Source organism: Micromys minutus (assembly GCF_963924665.1).
Source record: "Micromys minutus genome assembly, chromosome: 9".
Taxonomy (NCBI): domain Eukaryota; kingdom Metazoa; phylum Chordata; class Mammalia; order Rodentia; family Muridae; genus Micromys; species Micromys minutus.
This window is the reverse complement of record NC_137978.1, coordinates 60,575,598-60,598,446: the sequence shown is the minus strand read 5'-3', so window position 1 is coordinate 60,598,446 and position 22,849 is coordinate 60,575,598. Positions and strand designations below refer to the sequence as shown.

Genomic DNA, 22,849 nt, shown 5'->3' with positions numbered 1-22,849 from the left:
AGACAGGGTCTCATTATGTATCCCTGACAGTCCTGGAACTCGATATGTAAACCAGGCTGGCCTTGAACTGACAGAGATCCTCCTGCCTCTGCAGTGCTGGGCTAAAAGGTGTGTTCCACCATGCTTGGCCTAATGTCTGCGTGGTTTTTTCGTTTTGTTTTGTTTTGTTTTTTTCCAATAATTTCTTTTTTAAATTTACTGTGTATCCCGATCACAGCATCCCCCTCCACCACCCCAACATCTGTGTATTTAATCCAAATTTTTTAGGACCCAGCTCTTAAGAAGAGGCAGAAGCAAGTGGGTCTCTAAGCGTTCCAGGCCAGCCAGAGTTAGTGAGGTCCGTTAACCCTGCCAGGTGAGAAGAAGACAACTATCACAATTTTGGGACAAATTTGAAGCAAGCTTGATTTTTTTGGGGTACACACAAGAGCTGACCAGGGACCGCCTCCTAAATCAGGTTAAAGAGAGAGACTAGCCCTGAGAGTCTTTTTCTTGAGCCCCTTTTAAGGAGTAAAATCACAAGTGTGTATGCGTGTGTGTGTGTGTGTGTGTGTGTGTGTGTGTGTGTGTGTGTGTGTGAATTCTTGTAATCCCAGCAATCAGGAAGTTGGAAGACGTTCAAGGTTGGATCAGAATTTCAAGGCCATTATTGGCTACATTGTGAGTTTCCAGACAGCCTGGCTACACGGGCCCCTGTCTTTTTATTACTGGATTTTATGTCAATGTGTGTTTTGCCTGCATGTATATTTACTGTGATCTTCTTGCATGTATGCATGCCTGGTGCCTTTAGAGGCCAGAAGAAGGGGCCAGATCCCCTGGGAATGCAGATATTAACTGTTGTGAACTCTTAGGGGTGCTAGGAATCAAACCCTGTTCCTTTGGAAGGGCAGCTAGGGATCTTAGCCACTGTTCCTGTCTCCAAAACCAAACCAGAAAAATCTTGTAAGTCTTACATCTTAGTACACAGAAAACTTCCTACTTCTTTTTCTTACAGCTGTACATACATATTCCATCTTTGTTTATGAATCTGTCTTTTTCTTATTTCTGTTTCTCTGCTCCTCTCTTCTTCTCCATTTCCTCTCCTTCCCTCTTCACCATTTCCTTTTTGCAGGGTGGTGGTGGCACACATCTTTAATTCTAGCTCTCGGGAGACAGAGACAGGCAGATATCTGTGAGTTTGAAGCCAGCTTGGTCTACAGAGTGAGTTCCAAGACAGCCAGAGCCACACAGAGAAACTTGTCTTGAAAATCAAAAAGACTATCTCCTGATGCTTGGGTTGGCCTCAGACTCATTATATAGTAAGGGATGTCCTTGAATTTTTTTCTGTCCTCATCTCCCAAGTTCTAGGACCACAGAGATGCACCACCAGCCCAGCATGTTGCGCAACATTTTCAACGTAGGATTTATTAGGGGTAATCTTCCTCACAATGAGTCTTATTTCTTATTTTAGTAAGTGAACCGACCTAGTATAACGGGAAAAAAAAAAGCGACACGCCTTGAAATCCTTGAAGTGCTGAACAGCTGTTTTCTTCCAGTGACTTGTTTTTAAGCTCATTTGTTGAACCCAGGCTCTGACCTTTGACCACGCATTTTTCTGACCACGCCCCTCGGCGGAATCACACGGCCCTGCCCACCCCAGGCCTGGGTTTCCCGGCCGGTCTCCTGAGGCGGGCGCACAAGATGGCGGCGCCGGTGGCCCGCTTGAGTTTGCCGGCTGAGTCGGGTTATTGACTTGTGGCACGGGGAAAGGACCCCAGACAGGCCTCAGGTGACAGGTGAGCGGGCAGCGCCGCTGAATCCGTGGCGGTGCATGGCCTCCTCGCAGTTGTCTCCAGTTTTTACCGCCTCCCAAACTCTGTTCCGGGGCGGAACCAAAGGAAGGTCAGGCCAGGCTGTCCCGCCTATCTTCGTCCTGGGGCGGTTCCCGTGAGTGGCTCACTTTTAGAATTGACGTTAGCCACGTGTAGCTTCCATGGCAGCGGTACAGGCCCCGGGGGAGAAGATTAATATCCAGACAGGAGAGACGACCAAGGTCGGGGACAGGGAAGAGCAGAGGAACGACTGGCCCGAGCAGGACAGACTTCCAGAACGATCCTGGAGACAGAAATGCGCCTCCTACGTGTTGGCCCTGAGACCCTGGAGCTTCAGTGCCTCACTCACCCCTGTGGCCCTGGGCAGTGCCTTGGCCTACAGATCCCATGGTGTCCTGGATCCCAGGCTGTTATTGGGTTGTGCAGTGGCTGTCCTGGCTGTGCACGGGGCCGGCAATTTGGTCAACACTTACTATGACTTTTCTAAGGGCATTGACCACAAAAAGAGCGATGACAGGACTCTGGTGGACAGAATTTTGGAGCCCCAGGATGTTGTTCGGTTTGGAGTCTTTCTCTACACCTTGGGCTGTGTGTGCGCTGCCTGCCTTTACTGCCTCTCCACTCTGAAACTGGAGCACTTGGCTCTCATCTACTTTGGAGGCCTGTCTGGCTCCTTTCTCTACACAGGAGGTAAGAATTGGCCTGTTTCCTGCTCTAAGGTCCCAGTTGCCTGAGCTGGAATCGGCGACTTTCCATAGGGATTGAAGAAGTGTCAAAGACGCCTAAGTTAGACCACTTTACCGGAAATCCAAAATGTGTGTATTGTGGATACTTCGGAACCTTAAGTTGTGAAGATCCTGGTTTGGCAGTGGATTATGAACACTACTCACCCACTGGAGACATGGCTTAACCTTTAAGATCTCTTATTGAAGGGGGCTGGAGATCTCCCTACAGTTGGCTGAACAGTTAAGAGCACTGGCTGCTCTTTTAGAAGTCTTGAGTTTCCCAGCAAACACATGGTGTCTCACAACTGTCTGAAATGGGATCTCATACCCTCTTCTGGCATGCAGGGATACATTGCAAACAGAGCATTCATATACATAAAATACAGAATAAATAAATCTTCATACTTATCTGGCAAGAGAGATGCCATGATCTCAAAGGTGGTTTTCCCTGGCAGAGGATTATCCATCGCACTCCAGTATGCTGACCCCTATGATTTCCCCAAAGGTGGGAAACTCAACGGCACTTAAAAATAACTATATATATTACTGCTCTTATAGAGGACCCATATTCAGTTCCCAGCACTAATGTTGGGTGCCTGACAAATGTATTTAACTTTAGCTTCATGAAATCCAACACCCTCTTGGAGTCTCAGCGGGCATCAGCACACATGTGCACACACATCAATAAAAATTTTACAACAACCAAAACACTGTAACATGGGCTGGCAAAATAGCTTGATAGATAATGGCCCCTATCACAGAGCCTGGCGACCTGAGTTTGATCTCCAGGATCCATAAAGTAGAAGGAGAAAACCAACTTCCGAAAGTTGTCCTCAAAACTCTTATACCTGAGCACACACTTGAAATAAAATTAAAACACAAAGTCAATGTGTGATAAGAAAGCATAGTATGACAACTGTGGAAGTCATTAGCATAGGCATTTTCTCTGCCTTTCATTTTCTCTTCCCTTTCAATCTCTTGGGACCATCGGGTGTCCGGTCCTTCGTTAACTGAAGTGTGATGTGGTGCATAGCCAGGTGTAAGAGGTGGTATATGCCATGGCACAGGGCAGAGAAGGGGACACCGATGACTGCTTTATGTAGTTTGATGGCATGAACCTTGCTGAAGCAGTAACACCTGGGCTAGGTGGAAGGCAGCGAGAGAGGATGGATTGGTCACTGGATGTCTAGGAGTAGAACGCTAGGTAAGGGGAACAGCAAGTGCCAAAGTGCCTGTATAACATATACTTATGTGCACGAGGGAGTTAGTCCAGGGGTGTAGAAGATGAGAGGAAGAAGTGTCTGGGAAGGGGTAGGCAGGCTTGCAGACTTTCGGCCCTTTGGGCTCATGGACGTCTTTACTATGAAGTGTAGGAGCCATTGCAAGGTTTTGAAGATCAGTATAAAGTCGTGGTTTGAAAGAATCTCTTCGGCCATGATACTGGGAATAATAGATAAGAATGCCAGACAAGGGTAGAAAAACAAAGACCCGGGTCAGAGGCCATGAGCAGTCCAGGCAAGACGTTCCGTGGCTTGTATCAAGGTGGTGGCCACAGAGAGGAGAGTCAGGTCCTGAATGGACTTTGGAAGTAGACGGTGTTTGCCAGTGAACTGGAGCTTAGGCAGAGATTCCACAGAATTAAGCTCAACTCAGAAGGTTTGGCCTAAGCCACTGGAAGGGCACAGTTGGTGTCATGTCACACAGAGGAGAAGGGCAAGGGTTTTGGAGGGAAGTCAGGAGATCAACTCTGGTTATCTTAATGTCTGCTAAAGCTCCAAGTGGAGATGTGAGGTGGGTAGTTGGATAAAGCAGCCCAGGTTATAGAGGAGGCCTGGGCTAAAGAGACAGGTATTTGGAAGTCACTGTCCAGTTATGTATCTCCTTAACATAAACCTACAGGTTGGTGAGATGGTTAGAGTGTTGGTAAAAAGCACAGGACCAGTTCTGGGCTCTGTAACCCTCCAGCTTAGGAGGGAAGATGAGGACCATATAAAGGAGACTGAAGGAGTGGGAGGAAAATCAAGATGCTGTAGTTGCCTATAGCCAGATGTAAAGTTAGGGCAATTCAAAAAGTTGAGGCAGCCAGGCAGTAGTGGAGTATTTAACCCCAGCACTGGGAGGCAGAGGCAGGCAGATCTTGAGTTTAAGGCTAGCCTGGTCTACAGAGTGAGTTCTAGGACAGGGTTACATAGAGAAACCCTGTCTCAAAAAAAATGTCTGAGGTAGAGGCAGGCAGATCTCTGTGAGTTCGAGGTTAGCCTGTTCTATGTAGTAAGTTCCAGTAGAGGCTGGGTGGGTATGGTGGTCTACACTTTAATACCTGCACGGGAGAATGAAGCGGAAAGTTTCATATAAGTCACACACACAAACACAGACACACACTCACACTTACACACTTGAGGATAGCCTTGGCTACATGATGAGGTTCTACCTCAAAAAAAAAAAAAAAAAAAAAAAAGTTAGGGGAAAGCTGTAGGCAGCTGTAATAAAAAACATGGGCACAGGTGGAAGGAAGAACCTTTCTGCGTTCGTCAGCTTCCCAATCCTGTATCAAAGTACCCAAATTAATCTTGAATTAATCTGCTCAGTGTGAAGAAAGGCTTACTTAGCTTAGAGGCATCCAATGTATGATTGGTTGGCCTATGGCCTGGTATTTATGGCAGGGATTCATAGCTGAGGAAGTCTGGGAGGGAATAGAGGAAAAGGAGTAGGCTAGACCCAGGTCAAAGTGTCTCTTCCATGTACACACCCCCACATGACTGGAAGACCTCCTACTAAGGCTCCACTCTGACAAATTCTACCTCTGTCTGGGTGTGGTGGCACATGCCCTCAATCCCAGCACCCCAGAGGCGGATCACAGGAGCTCTGTGAGTTCAAGGCCAGGCTGGTCTACAGAGCTAGTTCTAGGATAGCCAAGACTACACAAACCTTGCCTTGAACCACCCTCTCTACAAAAATTCTAAAGATAAATAAAATTGTAAAATTCTACCAGGGTCTGGAGAGCTGGCTTAGCAGTTAGAATGGTCGTTGCTCTTCTAGAGGACTCTAGTTCCCAGCACTACCACATCAGGCCACTTCCTGTTCAAACTCCTGACCCATGAGCCCCCTCACACGGATGCACGCACGTAACTCAAAATAAGTGTTAAAAACAAAATATCCCACCAGCCCAGGAACTAACTCTTCAACACATGAGCCTTCTGGAATTCTCTAACCCATGGCCTTCTCCTTGTTGAAGTGACATTTTAACCAGGACTTGAAGGAAACAGAACTGGCCATTGTTTACAGTTAACCTGATAGAAGGGCCAGCAAGTGCAAAGGTCTGTGGTCGCTGTGGTCCAGCAGAGTGAGGCTCAGGTGGAAGGACAGCAGTGGTTACAGACAGAACAGTCTGTTCTTTCCCATCCGTCAGCTTCTCCCTGCCCCTCAGCCTCCGGCTCAGCCTTGTGGTCTCCTTCCTCTCTCATGGCCCCTTTGATGATTGTAGCCAGTGTCACTTGCTAAGCCGGCAACTGCCACGCTCTAGGTTATAAACTCCAGGCTCATATCCTACTTCTCTGGAGGGATGGAAGCTGGGGGCTGGACAGTTCCCAGTGTTCTCTTTACTTGGGCCCAGCACGGCAAGTGTGTCCCTTACTTGTGAACCACATGACCAGTGTGCCCATTACCTGTGAACCACATAGCAAGTGTGTCCCTTACCTGTGAGCCACACCCTGCTCATCCAGCTCTCAGTCCTATAGGACGTCTGAAGTAATTTCTGGTTACCTCAGTGGCATTATTTTTCTCTTTGCGTGTGCAGGTGTGTGTGTGTGTGTATGTGTGTGTGTGTGTGTGTATGTGAGTGTGTGTGTGTGTATGTGTGTGTGTGTGTATGTGTGTGTGTGTGTATGTGTGTGTGTGTATGTGTGTGTGTATGTGTGTGTGTGTATGTGTGTGTGTGTATGTGTGTGTGTGTGTATGTGTGTGTGTGTATGTGTGTGTGTGTATGTGTGTGTGTATGTGTGTGTGTGTATGTGTGTGTGTGTGTGTGTGTGTGTGTGTGTGTGTGTGTGTGTGTGTGTAGGTTTTCTCACACACTAGACAGGTATTCACTACTGAGCTGCATCTCTAGCCCACACAGTGTCATCCTTCTAGCTCTTCAGGCACAAAGCCATGAGCAGCTATACTAACTTTTGGGGCGGGATTGTTTTATTTGTTTATTTGTTTTGTTTTTGAGACAGGGTTTTTCTATGTAGCATCGAACTTGCTTTGCAAACCAGGATGGTCTTGAACTCGCAGAGACCTGATTGCTTCTGCCTTCATGGTGCTAGACTAAAGGATTGCACCGCTGTGCTGACTGATCTCTTCTTATCTGGCTCCTAGCACATCAGCAAGTTGTGTTTCTGTTAAAAATCCATTTGAGATCTGACCTCTTTTCCCGTGCCCTGCCTCCACCGTGGTCCTCTCCGGCAGGAGCTCCTAATGGTCTGCCCTCATCCCTTTCAGGCTACTGTCCGACCGTCAGCCATAGTTACCCTATCAGTGGGAGGCAGCTGACAGTCCTGTTTACCACTCCTCAGTGGCTCCCACCTCATTCAGAGTAAAGCCAGGGTGTAATAGTGATGCCCGGGACCCTGCATTGTTGTGAACCTCTGCCCTCTTCTCTCTCGGGCCTGGCTGTCAAGGCATGCACTTGACAGGTGCCCACCTCTCTGTCTGGAATGCTCTCCCTGTCTCTGTGCTGCCTACTCTAACCTCCTTCACCTGTGCCACCTTCTCTGGGAGGCTTTGCTTTCTATCTTATTAGAATTACAGTCAGCCAGGGATGTTCCACATCTATAATTCTAGCGCAGGAAGCAGAGGCAGCCTGGGTTTACAAGTGACACCCAACCCATCTTAAAAAAAAAAAAAAAAAAAAACAACAACAACAATAAAGGTGGAGTGTCAAAGAGAAAGACAAGCAAATGTAGTTGACGTGCAGTGGAGCGTGTTTGGCTTGGTGAACCCTGACAGATGTAAACAGCTGTGTAGTCCTTGTATCTCCATCATCCCCCAGAACTTTCTCTAGCTCTTCCCACCTCCCCTAGCTCTCTTCATCGAGGAATAGGTAATTGCTCTTCTAGTTTCTCTCACTCTGGCCAGTTCTGTGTGGTCTAGAGCACCGTGTAGAGGGAACTGTTCCATATGGACTACTTACGACTTTGTTTACCGCAGTGTGAACTCTGGGTTGTCTGTTTGTTTTGTGAGACATATGGCCCTGGCTAGCCTGGGATTCACTATGTAGACTAGGCTGGTCTCCAACTCTCAGAGCTCCTCTTGCCTCTGTCGCTGGGATCAGAGGTGTGAGTTACCACTGCTGGTGCCGTCCTCAGTGAGCTCTTGAGTCTGCCTTCCTTTGCCCGGTGTGCTGTGGTGCTTGTCAGGAGCTGATGTTTATTGTTGGGTGCGTCTGTTGAGGGACAGGCCACACTTTTGTTCTGCTCACCTGTTCAGGGACCTTAGGGTTTTATCTGTGTTTTTTCTATTGTGACTGAACATTCATGTTCAAGTCTTTTTATGAGGATTTGTTTTCATTTCTCCTGAGTAAATGCCTGGAAATGGAACTGTTGTGGCCTCCGCTGGGTGACGTTTAACTCTACAAAGAGCTGCCAACTCCTTTCAGAAGTACTTATGCCGCTCATATTCCCAGTGCATGAGACTTGCAGTGTCTCTCCACATTTGCCAGCTTCCTCTAAGAGTTAGCCTCTTTGTGTGTGGCCAGGCTGGCCAGAAACTCATGATCCTCCTGCCTCTGTCTTTCAAGTGCTAGTATTACAGGCATACACTACCACTTGGCCCTTGCCAACTTTTTGATGTAGGTCTTAACAGATTAATTCTGGCTGCTGTGTGGAAAACGGACCCAGTATTTCACTTGTGTTATCTCCTTCAGAACACGGTGTTGCAGAGGGTGGGAACACTTGAAAAGAGACTCCCACGAGGATCACATCTCTGAGTCAGGAGGCACCTATGGTCTTAGGCCATATCTCCCACACTGAGAAAGTGCTGTTTCCAAAGGCTCAGTCATTTTATTGCATCAGATAAACTCGACGTTATCAGACCTTTCTCATCCCTCGAGTGTGTTTGTGCTTGGCTTTAGTGGAGGACCTAAGGTCAGGACAGGTTTCTGTTGCGTTGTGCTGTGTTCTGAAGCTCAAGTAACACATTAGAATCAGAGAGAAAGACATCAGGAGAAGCAAATTGTAAATCTAGCTGCTGGGAGGAGGGAGATGGGGCGGCGAGGGGACAGAGAGACACAGAGAGACAAAGTCATGCCTTTGAAATACAGGTAGGAAAATAGCTATGTGGTAGGAAGGGGCTCCAGACAAGGACTGAGAGGCCTGCAGTGTTTGGGGACACGTGCTTAGGCTTTGGCCAGTGTGCAATAACGAGAAGAAAAAGGAAGTCAGCGAGCTGAAGCTCCATGTCACTTTTTGGCTGCTTCCTGAGGAGTCATGCCTGTGGTGCATTGTAGGGATGCTGCTTTCAAATAAAAAACCAGGGGCACTCATTTGGTGCCAGCAGACCCACACTGCTTCTGGAAAGGTGAGGTTGGCCAGACCTTGGTCCTTGGTTCCCGTGGTTTTGATCCCCTGCAGACCGTTGTCATCTGTCATTTTTAGACTGGTTAAAATGTGGTCAGATATCCCGAGACCACACATTATAACATCATTAGATTCAAAGACTTCACAGGGTCAGCTCTTGGCCAGCTCCCACCGTTGCACATGGCTTTACCTGTTCCAGTCGTAGTGGAAGGATTCTTGAGTTAGAAGTGTTTGTTACTGTGTCTGTGTTCAGTGCAGCCCCAGTGCCAAGAACTAGGGAGCCAGTTATGACAAGCCAGATGCTGGGACTTTGATTCCAAAGACAGGGTTGTTTGATTTGAGTGTGTGTTGGGAGAAAGGGCAAACGGGAAGTTTTAAAGACACTGGGATAGGGTGAGAGATTCTTACAAGATCAGAAGCCACAAGGAGGGTGTGGCAGTATTCCAGAGTAAGAAGACCCTGCTTTGGACCACAGTAGGCTGTAGCGAGGTACCAGGGCTGGAGGGAAGGTGCTAAAGGGAGGGAACAGGCAGGCTTTGGAGCAGAGTTTTGGCTGATGAGATCCACAGACGGTACAATGCACGATGACTTCCTCTGCTTTTCTCTACGTGGGTGACAGTTTCTTTCTGTGGAAGTTACAGGCTGTGAGATGCTGTGGTGTCTCACTGGTCTCTTCCAAACCAGAAAAGACTCAGGGTGGGGGTGGGGGGCAGGCAAGCTGTACATTTTGCCTTGCAGGGCTGGAGAGGGTCAAAAGAAATCAGTGCACTAAAACCTTTTGCATGTTCTTAGCTCCTGTCATCTCTGGGCACCTTGGGACAGAAACTGTTTTTTGGGACAATTCCTAAAAGGCAAACTTGGCAGGTACCTGGCAGTTGGACTCAGAAATCTGAGTCTGTATAGGGTTGTTTGGGGGTTCCAGTGATTTCTCACCCTCATAGCCTCTCATCAGACATGGTATTCTCTTGGACAGACCCTCAGTGTCCAGCCCTTGATTCACACTGCCTCTCTGGCTTTTCTGGCCACAGGAATTGGATTCAAGTACGTGGCACTGGGAGACCTCATCATCCTCATCACTTTCGGCCCGCTGGCCGTGGTGTTTGCCTACGCTGTCCAGGTGGGATCCTTGGCCATCTTCCCTCTAGTCTACGCCATCCCTCTGGCCCTCAGCACAGAAGCCATTCTCCATTCCAACAACACCAGGGACATGGAATCTGACCGGGAGGCTGGCATTGTCACGCTGGCCATCCTCATCGGGCCCACCCTCTCCTATGTCCTCTATAACACACTGCTCTTTCTGCCCTACCTAATCTTCACCATCCTGGCCACACACTGTAGCATCAGCCTGGCGCTGCCCCTACTCACCATCCCCATGGCCTTCTCCCTTGAGAGGCAGTTCCGCAGCCAAGTGTTCAACAAGCTGCCCCAGAAGACAGCCAAGCTCAACCTCCTGCTGGGGCTTTTCTATGTCTTTGGCATAATCCTGGCACCAGCAGGCAGCCTGCCCAGACTCTGAGGAGACCGGCAGCTCCCACACGGCACAGCCCCTCCTTAGGAGGTACAGAAGCCAGAGGCTGAGAGGGGTGCCGCTGGCCAGGCTGGGTGCACAGCATAGGCTGAGAACTCCTGCCCTTGTATTTTGGGATTATCTCCCTAAAGATAATCTGCTTGTGATTTGTGTCCATGTTACAGGGAACCCTGAAACCACTCTAGTGTCTGCAGATGAATTGGACACACTGTCCCTGTGTTTTTATAATCTCCACTAGAGGGTGTTGTCAGGCCACTTTAGGATGGAATATCCATTTTTCCCACTTGTTCTAGACAGAATGCCTTGACAATGTGTGAAGGAGCTGTGTCCCAAAAGAGCCGTAGTGACAAGGCATGGTACTGCCCTGTTACCTTGGCACGTAGGAAATTGTAGTAATTGGTGCCAGGTCCCATTTACACGGAGCACCTGTCCCCCGAATGTGCTGCCTGCTACAGAAGGGCCCTCATTAACAGCATGTGCTCCTGGCTTTTTGTGTAGTTGGTGGTTCAGACGTTTCTGTCCTTCATGTCTCCTTTCACTCCTCACCACTGGAGGAAAGTGTCAGATCACCTGCAGCAAGACAGTTAAGCCTGGGGCGGCTGAGAGAAGCACCCCCTCTCAGTAAAATATGGCACACGGGTGGGGGGCTGCTTCCCTCTGTAGACTCCACTAGGATGGCAGTAATTTGGGGACCTGAAGTGGTAGTGGATGGGCATTTAAAGCCCACAGGGCTTGTCTTCTAGCTGCCTCTCCAGGTATTCCTCTTGCCTACCCAGCATCTCTGTCCAGATTATGGGCAACAGTAACACAAGTCAGGGATCCTTGCGCCCATTCACAGGATGGGCAAAGCAGGGGCCTCCTGAATGTACAAGCCAGCGGACAATAGTCCTGCCCCCACTCAGCCAGAACGAGAGGCGCTGCTCGTGAAAGAACTATGAACATGGTTCTGCATCTCTCTGTGCTCTGTTGCCTTCAGACAGTAGGTGGCTTCAACGAGGTCATGTCCAAAGTCCAGCAGTGTCTCACTCTTTCCTGTCATACCCTTCCGAGTATGACACCATCTCCAGTGAGCTTTACTCTGGTCAGCTGTCCTGAAGGGTGCCGCAGGCTCTCAGCCTGCAGGAAACCACCTTGAGTTAGCACTGGGTCACGTCCTTGGGAAAACATTTAAACATTGCCCAGAGTTCTTTATAGTCAGGGTGGTTTGTCTACCAGAGAGCCAGGCTCCCTGAGCTTGGATCAGGGTCCAGAAACCTAGGAAAGGTGTGTTCTTTCCTCTTCTCCCCAGTATGCCCGGTTTGTGGCATCTGGTGCTTTGGAGTGTCCTGCCTATGATCCCTGCTTGGGGCTGACCATTGTCACCCAGAGCCTGGAGTACCAATGATTCTCACCGTCCATAAGCCAGGCCTTACATGTGGCTACCCTCATCAGAACTGTGTCGGCTGCTACACCAAGCTCGGTGCAGATTTTAAATGCCTATTTTTATATATGATCCCAGAGGCCATCTTTGATGCCACATTTTGTATACAGACCACCATAATTTGTATTATGTCTCTTGATTCAATGAAGGTTTCCTGTAAATTTGTTAATTAAAATAAGAGAAAATATATGTCAGTGGCTTCGTGTTTCTTTGATTTCCACCTGCTTCTCTTACTGGAAATGTGCAGAGACTTCGGAGAGTACCGGGCATGGGAGTCAGGCTAGAGGATCTCTAGGAGTGTGAGGATCAGATACACAGTGAGATCTTGTCTCCAAAACAAAAACTCATCCCGGGACTTCGGGACAGTGCTGTATGGTAGAGGGTCACCTCATTACCAGTGATGAATTTGGGAACTGTTTGGCCAGGATTGATGGTTTTGTGACAACTTGACATAAGCTTGACTCACTAGAAGGGAGCTTCAGTTGAGAAAAAGCCTCCATAGGACCAGGCTGTAGGCAAGGCCATTGGGCAGTTTTTAACATTCGTGATTGATGTGGAAGGGCCCAGCTCATTGTGGGTGGTACCACCCCCAGGCTGGTGGTCCTGGGTTCTGTAAGAAAGCAGGCTGAGAAAGCTACGAGGAGCAAGCCAGTAAGCAGCATCCCTCCATGTCCTCTGCATCAGCTTCTGCCTCCGGGTTCCTGCCCCGTTAGTTTCTGCTCTGTTTTCCAGTGAACAAGAATGAGGAAGTGTCATTTTTGTCATAGAAAGTCAAGGAAACCCTTTCCTCACTAAGTGGCTTTGGTCATGGGGTTTCTTCGCAGCATTGGTAACCCTGCCTAGGATAGGGGCCATTGAGAGCCAGCCGGCCAGACCACATTAACCTGACTTCCCTCTCCCCTCCCCTGCTCACATTTTTCTTCTGCCAGGTCACCGTGCTGATGGATTAGGAACATGTAGTAGATGGAGTGCATTTACGTTTCAGCTAGGCATTTGACAATATATCCTTATGAACGAGGCAGAGATATGTGGAATGGATATCACCGTGCTTAGATAAATTCCTGAGGCTGAATGCGCCATGGGAGAGAGCTGACGGATCAGTATGTCAGTAGCAGCAGGGAAGGCAGCCTTCAGCAGCACATTGGAACAAGCCCTGCCCTTTGCCCTTTGCCCAGCAAGACTCAACACCTGTTATTAACAACCGGAGTAAGGCAGCCCAATTTGAAGCTTTGGGAGATCTCAGAGGAAGACATTCTAGAGAAAGACTGATAATTAGGATGCTTATGAATTAGAGAGCTGCTTCCACGGGTCAAGAGAGAAAGCCAGCGTGAGTAAATGCAGAGCAATACACTCAGGTCTCCTGGATATTGGAGTGTGATTGAGAAGGAGGTGCCCTGTGATGGGAGAGCAGATTCGGCTGTGGGCTTTAGAATGACTCTAGGCTGCATGGTCACACACCTTTACTGTCTGAGTTAGGTTTATTCTGCTCACTAGCTGACCTCAATTCCAGGCACCTCAGGATCTTTCCCTTCCTATATGGTTGGTCACTGGGGACCCCTCAGTCTGGGGGTGGGAGGGGCAGAAGTCAGGGATTTTAGCTAGGTCTTTAGTTCTTCCATTTACCAGCCGTAAGGTTGCCTCTCTGCTACCTGGTGCTGGGGTTCAGGCCTGGAATCCACCCTGAACCTTGAAGGGTTCAGGATGCCCCTGCTGACAGGTACCATGGGCCTGTGTGGGATGCTGGTTCTTGCCACCCTATACCCATTTTCTACCTAGGGCTCTGTGAACTTTCCTTTCCGTAGTTTCCCTGTTCACCTCTGCTGCTCAAACCTGCCCTCCTTCCATATGTTCGTTAAACCCTCACCCAGTGTCCCACCTAGGTGGAACCTCAAGGCTGGCCCGGAGGGGAAAGAATCATTAACTCACTGTGTTCCGTCTCACTCTATGTATTGATAACCACACCCACACCGGAACCTGGCCCTAACCTCAGACTGAGGCAGTGATGACCTTGGTGAAGGTTACTGTGCTACAGGAGATTGACAGGCAGGAGACTGTAGTCCAGAGAAAGGAGGCAGAAGCCCTGGCCGTTTTTCGTGGGCTGGACTTGAACCTGGACACCTTGTTTGCCTAGTGTGGAGACAGATCAGGAGCATATCACAGAGATGTGCATTTGGATTTCAGAAGAACCTTTGACAGCATCTGGGATGCAGAATGAATGGAGATGTAGTTGGGGCTGACTACATTTCTAGGTGTGTGTGAGTGTGTGCACGTGTGTGTGGTTATTGCATGGGTAACAGCTGTAGCAGACATTTTACAGGTTCTCAGTGTGGGAACCATATTTTGAAGGCGTTATTAACAAATTGTCCAAGAAGCATTTGGGAGGATGAGAGCGCACAAGACCACATTGGTCTGGAAAGGAGACCCAAAAGAGTTGTGTCTTGGGGAAAAGGGATTGGGCTAGGCATGTGGTGTTCTAAGAGCAAAACCGGGACTTGCAGATGGGAGTTGCATGACCCTATGTAACAGTGCTTGTTTGTTAAAGGAACCTCTCTAGCCATGAGTGGAAACAGCAGTTGGAGTGTTCAGAACATCCCAGTGGGTGGCGACTTTGCTATAACTAAAGAGAAAAGAAAGGTGATTCCTTGGCGAGAATGCTGAAGCAAAGAGTCACACCACAGAGAGGTCAGATGAGACAACCGGGGCCTTTAAACCCTGTGGTACGGCTGTTCGGATTGAGTTGCTCGGTGGACATGCCTGTGAGGGTTGGAAACAGAGGGCACAAGAAACACGTTGACATTTCAGCTTCTAAGTGTCATCACAGCTGTGACGAGTGATACCGGAATCCCGTTTTGTTTGCTTTTCAAAAGTCATAGACAGACACACACCCAGACACATGGCCAGGCAGTTGACTTCCCCCTCAATGGTCCTTGAAGGGAGGTGGCTGACAGCCGCTCTCCTCTGAGCCCACTGCCAGTGACCGTCAGCCTCTTTCGTTCCTGGCTGCAGACCGTGCAGGCTGATGTAAGAGAGAGCTTCTGGTGAGACCTGTACTCACGTGGCAGCCATTTGCCAGGACAGCAGAGTATGGTGAAGCCTAGTGAGGCCCTGGCAACCTCGGAGCTCACCATCAGTTGTGACTGAGAGACACTCTCCTACCTCCCAGGATGAGAAGCACAAGAGGAGGCAGTGGATGTCTTGGTCACATGCTCCGGACCAAACTGTGTGTGGCAGGTAACGGGAAATTGCTCTGGGCTCTGTGGTAATTAAAGCATGCCCCAAGGTCCACACCCCATGCTCCAGCCATACCTTTGTCTCTGCGTTTGCCAGCACAGCTTAGAATCACCACCACAGTCAGAGCTAGAGTCATTGTATAACAAGACAGCTCCAGCGTGTGTTCTGTTTGTTAGCGTGTTTCCTGTCAATGGTGGACAGGCAGGTAAGACTGTTTCAGCTCCTGCACAAATGACCATAGTGGGTTTCAACCACGGGCTTGGGAGTGCCTAGACCCCATGGGACAGGCTTGCCGACAGACAAACACCAGCGTACCACATGGCTGGCTGACCCGCAGCAGTAAGGACAGCGAATTCCACTCGGTTTGAAGTGGAAGGGAGAAATACCAGTAACTTGAAGCTCTCTTCAGGTCCAGCTGGTGTTTCCAGAGCCATAAATAATTAAGGTGTCGGATAAGTGACGGAGGGAACGTCGGGGCTGACGTTGCCATGTATTGGAAGCTCACTGTGTGCCAAGCACTGTTCTGAAGCTTAAGTACATTGTTTTAATGCTCCTAAGAGCTCTATGAATAGGCTGTTGAGGTCTTTTTTTTTTTTTTCACGAGACAAAAAGCTGAGTAAAGGGAGATGATTAATTGCCCAGATCACCCATCATTCAAACCTCAGTCTGTGCCCATGCGAATCTCTCCCATGGCCTCTGTCCTGGCTCTGCTTACCTCGGTGTCCTGCACACGAGAGGACTCCATCCACTGGTCAGTCCTGGGAGTGGGAGGTATGAGAAAGGAATCGCTGGACTGAGGCCTGAGAGGGCTGGAGCCCCACATGGCCTTCCTGTGGTCACGGCGCTAAGAAGGTTCCCAAATGTGGGAGTGTCTGGGCCAGCAGCTACAGGCCAAGAAGGCAGTTCTCCTTAGAGTGAGCCAGCCACCTTCCACATGCCATTCCAAGATGGCCAAGAGGCAGCCCAGTTGGAAGAGATGAGGAGAGAGGAAACACCAGGCCCCCTTAGGAGCTGCCTCCCGTCTTGACACTGGGCTCCAGTGTTTCTGTCTTTAAAGTGAGGTCCCCTTGAGCACTCTGCTTTGGGCCTCCAGTTGCTCAGTGGTGAGAGAGAAGGTAAGTCTACATTACTGTGGGGGTAGGGAGTGGGGTCAAGTTTTCAAGCCAGATTCTGTCCATCTTTGTAGACTGCTCACCTCAGCTGGAGAGGAAGGCCCATTCTCAAGTTAAATGTGGGCTCCCACCCCTCTGTCTGCCTTCAGCCTTTTTTTTTTTTTTCTCCAGCACTCACCTGGTCACTGAAACAGAGGGTCTATGGAAACAGCCCAGCCTGGTAAGACTGCAACCAGCTACCAGGGGGCCTCGGAGAGAACTCCAGTTCACCTTCAGGGGGACCAGGATCTGCTCCTCTCCTGAGAGTTACTTGGGTGTAGGCTGGGCATAGGCAGTGAGGAGGCTGCCCCTTTGGGTGAGTGTGCTTACATTAGGGAAAGGCGAAGGCATTAGACAAATTCAGCTATAGAACAGAGATCAAGAACTATATGTAGCTCATGGAGGGTGGCGATCATCTACAGCTTGGAGCCAGTCGGGGGGCTTCTGGGAGGAGATGACAATGGATAGAGCTCAGGTTCCTAAGAGACCAGGAGAGGTGCTGGTGACCTGGTATATCTGTCCTCACAGCTAGAGACACGCCCCCTCCATCCCTCCCTGCTGCTGAGTCTATCCAAGGCACTTTTCCTTCTATCTTCTGTTCACATAGCCAGACGACTGTTGTGTTGAGGCAGATGTACCAAAGGTGCCCTTATCACTGCCAAGGTCAAAGCCGTCAGAGGAGTGACAGATGCCTTGTTGAGGAACAAGCAGAGGGGGATGATAGCACATCGGATCAGCCCAGGCTGCCAGTACCAAATCCAGATGGATGGCCTTGAACGATGAGGCCCAGGGAGAGTGTTGCAAGAAGCAAGCTCTGAGCCTGCATCTACTGGGAGTGAGGGCTTCATTCCTGTTGTCCCTGCCTCTCTGCTCTTTTGTTAGGCCTCTCCAATGATTGCTACACACTGGCGTCAATACACAGTTCTCTGTAGCAACCAAGGACAACCTATTCAGAGCCTTTCTTGCAGAAGAGAGCCAGGCCTGTTCTGGGGCTCACCAGGAGCAATAGTGGGTAGAGAGTCTGCGTGACCTGCAGAGAGGTACCTCCTAGGTTCAAGGCCACATCTTGGAGTACAGTCTTAGTTCAACAAGGTGCGACTATCTCCAGAATGCCCAAGTCCATTTTACCAGAGTTGTTAGTATATCTTTAACTGTGCGTGTGCATGTGTACATATATGTGAGACCGTTTGGAGTGTGTGCCCCCTTGCTCTGTAATAGGACAGTGTGCCAGGTATTCAGAAAGCATCAAAAATTCTTGGGACTCAGTGCAATGAGCTCCACCTTGTAGAACAATCTCAATTACCAGATAACCAAACTCCATGCTGTTCTGGGGAGGATGAAAAGAAACCACAGGGGCTGCGAGCAAATGATAGCCCAGAGCGGCTCCAGGCAGAGGCAGAGAGATACAGCTGTTCTTTATCCTGTCAGGTTAGAGCTGCTGCCGGCTGGATGCAGGGCCTGGCTGCTCTGCTGAGAAGACTCATCTCTCCTCGAAGAGAAACTGCAGCAGGAGGCGGCATGAAGGCAAAGATAGGCAAATCCCTCAAGTGAGGCTGAGCCCTCGTAATCCACGCCTCAGGACGTGCGGTAGATGCTGTGGAGCTGGTTTACCAGGAGCTATGAAGAAAGCCCCCGCCTCCTCAGGAGGGAGCTAGGCCCTGCTCTGGGATCCTATGCTGGCCCCACGAGTTGGAGGCATGAATCTCTCTTGTTGATAGAGCAGTAGCAGCCTGTCCCATGACCAGTCATGAGAGCCGTGGTAGCCAGGATTTGGGAGAACACTTGGGTCTGTCACCCAGCCCCCTTTTGTCCTGAAGCGACTACAAAATTTGAGTCAAGATGTTCTGAGAGATTAGGTGACTCCCTCAAAGACCCCTAGCCGTCTATTGGAGGTCCCACTTCAGCAGGTTCTCTCCTGACCCCAAATGCAGCATTTCCAGGGTTCAAGTCATCCTCTATGCCATGCTCCCCTTTCCTTTGAAGGCAGGAGAGGAGGCATGGTTTTGGTTTTTAAATATAAATCTCATTTTCATTTTACACGTTAAAAGAGCCACAGCTGCCTCTTTTGCCATTGTCCCAACAATCTCCCCTCATCTCCCTTCCCCTTCTAACCCTCCCCCCAGTCCCCCTCAGCACCCCCTTTGCTCTCTGGCACCTAAACAGACTCCCAAGCTGGCTGCTCTGGGTGTTAGAGGACAGGAAGAAGAATCAGGGCATGGGTACTCCACTAGAGAGAGGGGGCTTCTCTTTGAGAAATGGATGATTTAATCACTGGCTTTATGTGGCTGCCCCTGCAAGTCACCTCAGCTGTCCCTGAGATCTGGAGCCAGCTTTAGACTGCCGCAGCCATGGGTGGGGAGAAGACACCCACAGAAGTGCATGCTGACGCATCTCACACTCTGGCTCTCAATTCTGCCCTGTCACCTGGATTGGGTTCATCACCAGCTGATTGCCACATTTGAGCAATGCCATGACCCAGTTTATTAATGAGGAGAGTGAGGCTCTTCCGACAGAGTTAGCACCTTGCTGATGATGTCATCAGATTCAGAACCCAAGAGCACAGCACCAGCAGCACAGCTGGGCTTAGGAACTGGGTCTTTGACTCCCTGCCCATTGCTCTGCCCACTATGCTCTGTGGCATGGGCCAGCGTCCCTGCTGTACACTGTCATCGCCTCCAGCAGGCAGGACTGAGCTGGAGCATCTGTGGCTTCCAGGACCCTTCTGAAACCAGGGATCAGCTCACCAGAGATCCAGACACATCCAAGAGGCCAGCATGATCTGCCTCACAAGGCAATGGTGGCCTGAGAAGGCTCCCCGGGTGAGGATAAATGCCAACAAGCAAGGAGCCATGGATTGGGAGATCATTCCTCTGAGAGATGACGAGGACCAGTTCTTCAGCAGCTGTAGGGTTGCATCTGAGCCCCAGTGCTTGTGTGTGTACCACCCCCAGATCCACATTGTCATTGGCTTTGTTGCAGAAACAGATGTTACTGTTCTCCATCCCTGTCTCTTTGTCCCCAATAGGCACTTAAACACTGGAGGGGGAGCCAGCCACGGAGACAGAAATCACGTGACTATTTCAGGCTTTTTCTGGAAGGGTAGGCTCCCGCAAGCCTTGGGTTTGGGAGTAGGTGTGTCAGAGGACCAGCCCCTGCCCTAAGTGCTTCTGGGAAAGTCCAGGAAAAGCTACCAGAGTAACGGGCACTGGGTATTGAGGACTACTTGGAGGATCTGCCTTGGACCTGTCATCAGGACTGGCCCCAAAGCTGAAGTCAGAGGGAAGGGATGCTGGGACTTCTGGCCTCCTGCATCCCAGAGTTTAGAGGACTTGAAGGGGTCAAGGGCTGGTGAGATTGATGTGTTTTGTTCAATTCTCGTTTGGGCCTTATCCGTCTGTCCGTCCATCTCTGCATCCATGCATGCATGCATCCATCTAATTATTCTAGCATGCACACATCATCCATGCATCTACCGAGAACATTCAGTATCTGGCAGCAGCGTGCAGGTTTGCAGGTAAAACATTTCCTGAAAAAGGCTATGCACCCCTTCTGCCTGCTCAGGCATGACCGTGATTTAATGGGAGCTTGGAGGCTTTCCTGCCCCTGAACAGCTCTGCATCAACCTGCCTCGGTGCCCTGAGCTCCTCGATCCATCAGCCTTGAGAACGGAAGGCATCCTGTCTCCCAGGGCTGCATGCTAAAACACTGGCATGTAACCAAGGAGATTCTCCAACAGGGAAAAAAACCAAAAACCCAGTATCACTGTGTCACTATAGAGAGCAGAGGGTCAGGCCTGGGCCCAAGATGAACAGTTTTCTCCAGCGGGAGAAAAACGAGAAGCATCCAGTCCATGGAGGTTGCTTTGGGAAGGAAAATCTGAGAGGTGTCCCAGGAGCAATGAGGACTTATAGGGCTTGCGGGGAGAGGAATATCTCTTGGGGGGACTGAAAACATAGCCTGGAGACCCTGGAGGTAAGTAGAGACCTATCTGAGAACAATCTAGCACAAGGAAGAGTAGAGGGAAGGCTTTATTATACTCTACTGACCTGCAAAAGTAAGATGCTCAGAAATGGACTGACCTCTGTCCCCACAAGTCCTGCCCTGCAGATCTCAGTGGGATATAGTGAAAGGGTTGGAGGGGTAGAGGCAGCTGTTTGTCAGCTCCCAAACCCCTGCAGCCTGCCCTTGCCCTGTACCCCCACAGGTCTGTTGTCTTCCTCGCTGGGCAGAGGACCAGTTACAGATGAGCTCAGGCCCCACCAGAGGTGGCCTAGGGCAGAAAGTAACCTGGTCTACCCAGACAGTTTTCATTTTGTTTTGCTTTGAGACAGGAGCTCACAGGGTAGCTCTAGCTGGCTAGAGCTAGAAACAGAGATTAAGTTACTCTTGAAGTTTCAGCCATCCTCCTGCCTCTGTTTCCAGAGTACTGGGTACAGGTTCCACCATACCTGGCCAAATTCCAAGAGAACCTAGTCATTGGACTGGGGGCTGGGGAGACTCTCTGTTCCTCTGTGTCCTTCATCGGATGGATGTTAGGAAGGCAATTAACTGGGGAGGTGTCCAACAGGCAGAGACACCCTTGGTAACCCCTGACTACTTAATATTCAGAGCCCATGTTACCCTCTCATAGCAGAGAGGTTTTGGGGGGGTGGGAGGGGGAGAGAAATCTCATTGCGAAGTACATTAAAATTCACCTTAAATGATTTCCATAAAGACAATTATTATTATCGGCAATAATTCTCAGAGGGTGCCTGAGCTACTACGTGCCAGAGTTATAGGGCGGTGGCGGGGCATGTAGGGCAGTGACTGCAGCCTGTGCCTTCCATCCCTGTGGTCCACACTCTGTCCTGCTCCAAGAAGCACCGAGGAGTTCTGTCCAGCATCTCTGGAAGCCTCCTGGACCCGGGGTCCTTCTCATGTCCCCTCCAGGAACCCTGCCTCGACAGGAACACAGTGTCGGATAACTTCCTTCCAACTCCCAAGTGACTCGGGGTTGAGGGAAGAAGACGGTCTAGGAGGAAATGCTAGAATAGTTGCAAAATGCAAAAGCCCTCCAAGGCTGGCTGACCTCTGGCTGCTCTCTCTCTTCCCCCTCCCAACTCCTTCTCCCTGTCTCCTCCCCTTACCCCCCTCCATTCCTTGTAAGCTTTACACACTTACTGCACTGCTGTGGCTTGAACCCAGGACTTCACACATCCAAGACGAGGGCTCTACCACTGAACTATTCCCGGCCTGTTTTGGTCAGAGAAGCTTGACAGGTACCTCCTTGTCCCCAGACAGGACTAATGCTCCAACAGCCTAGCACAGTGACTGTTAACAACAGCCTGTGTCTGGAGCCTGGGTCACTGGCCTCTGAAGGCACATTCCTACTCAGAACTAGTCCGTATTTGTCATAAGTCAATTCAGCAGTTGCTCTTGCTGGGGACTTGAGAAGGGGACAGGGTGGGTACTGATTAAACAGGCGTATTTGCCTGTCATGACTGAGACACTAAGAATGGGAGTGTCCTACTGGAAGTGTGCAATGCCTTCATGCAGAAGTTTTCCCCAACACCCTTGTAAAGGTTGCTGGAGTAGCTATGGAATTATCCCTGCTCTCTCAGGGCAGGGTGTTCCCAAGGGCTTCCCAGTGGGATGCGGAGTCGGTGCCTTCTGTGTAATGAGCTGTCTTGTTCTGCCTGTTTGGACGGGCTGTGGCTCCAGCTGTCCCTCTTCCTCCTCAGTGCTGGGATCCCATAGTAGCCCCAGTGCTCTGGTGCTCTGTGCAGGGTCTTGTGGTCATCTTACTTTGTAACTGTGTAGCCCTGGCTGGGCTGGAACTTAGCATGTAGACCAGGCTGGCTTTGAACTCCTAGCTGCTCTGAAAGGCCTGTGTCACCACTCTCAGCCACCGTATGCTTTTGTTTGGGGGAAGATGTTATCTTGACAGCGTTCTGTGCTCTCCCAGTATTAAAGTTCCCTGGTAACGCCTGGGCACATACTACTCAGCTTTGGGGGTGAGGTGGCTGGCCCTGGTGCATTCTGGGCAGCAAGAAGCCACACATGAGGGCAGAAGGCAGTTGTCTCCATCACTGGACACCACCACTGCTCAGATTTCCCGAAGTGCGCATTTCTCTCTTCTTCTGATGTCGTATTAGGGTTCTCTAGAGAAACAGAGGTGATGGGAATCTGTGGGATTTATTAGAATGGCTTACAGGCTGTAGTCTAGTGAGCCCAACAATGTCTGTTTACCAACAGAAGGCCCAAGGATCCAGTAACTGTTCAGTCCCTGAGGCCGAATGTCTCAGCTGGTTTTCAAGGTATCCCAGAATCCTGAAGACGTAGGTTCCAGTGCCAACGTTATTCCCCTTCTTATCCAGAGCGTGAGTCCGTTTTCTGTGCCCTTTTAAATCGTCTGCCAGAGAAGGTGTGGGGTCAGACCAAAGGTGT

General features: G+C 49.9%; 1 protein-coding gene across 1 annotated transcript; it reads left to right on the top strand.

Moving 5' to 3' along the window:
* The first annotated feature begins 1,693 nt into the window (after positions 1-1,693).
* On the top strand, positions 1,694-12,174 carry UBIAD1 (UbiA prenyltransferase domain containing 1). Its single transcript, XM_080920759.1, has 2 exons — positions 1,694-2,501; positions 10,122-12,174. The coding sequence occupies exons 1-2, from the start codon at positions 1,973-1,975 to the stop codon at positions 10,607-10,609; spliced, it is 1,017 nt and encodes a 338-aa protein (XP_080776885.1). The 5' UTR covers positions 1,694-1,972; the 3' UTR covers positions 10,610-12,174.
* The last annotated feature ends 10,675 nt before the right edge of the window (positions 12,175-22,849 follow it).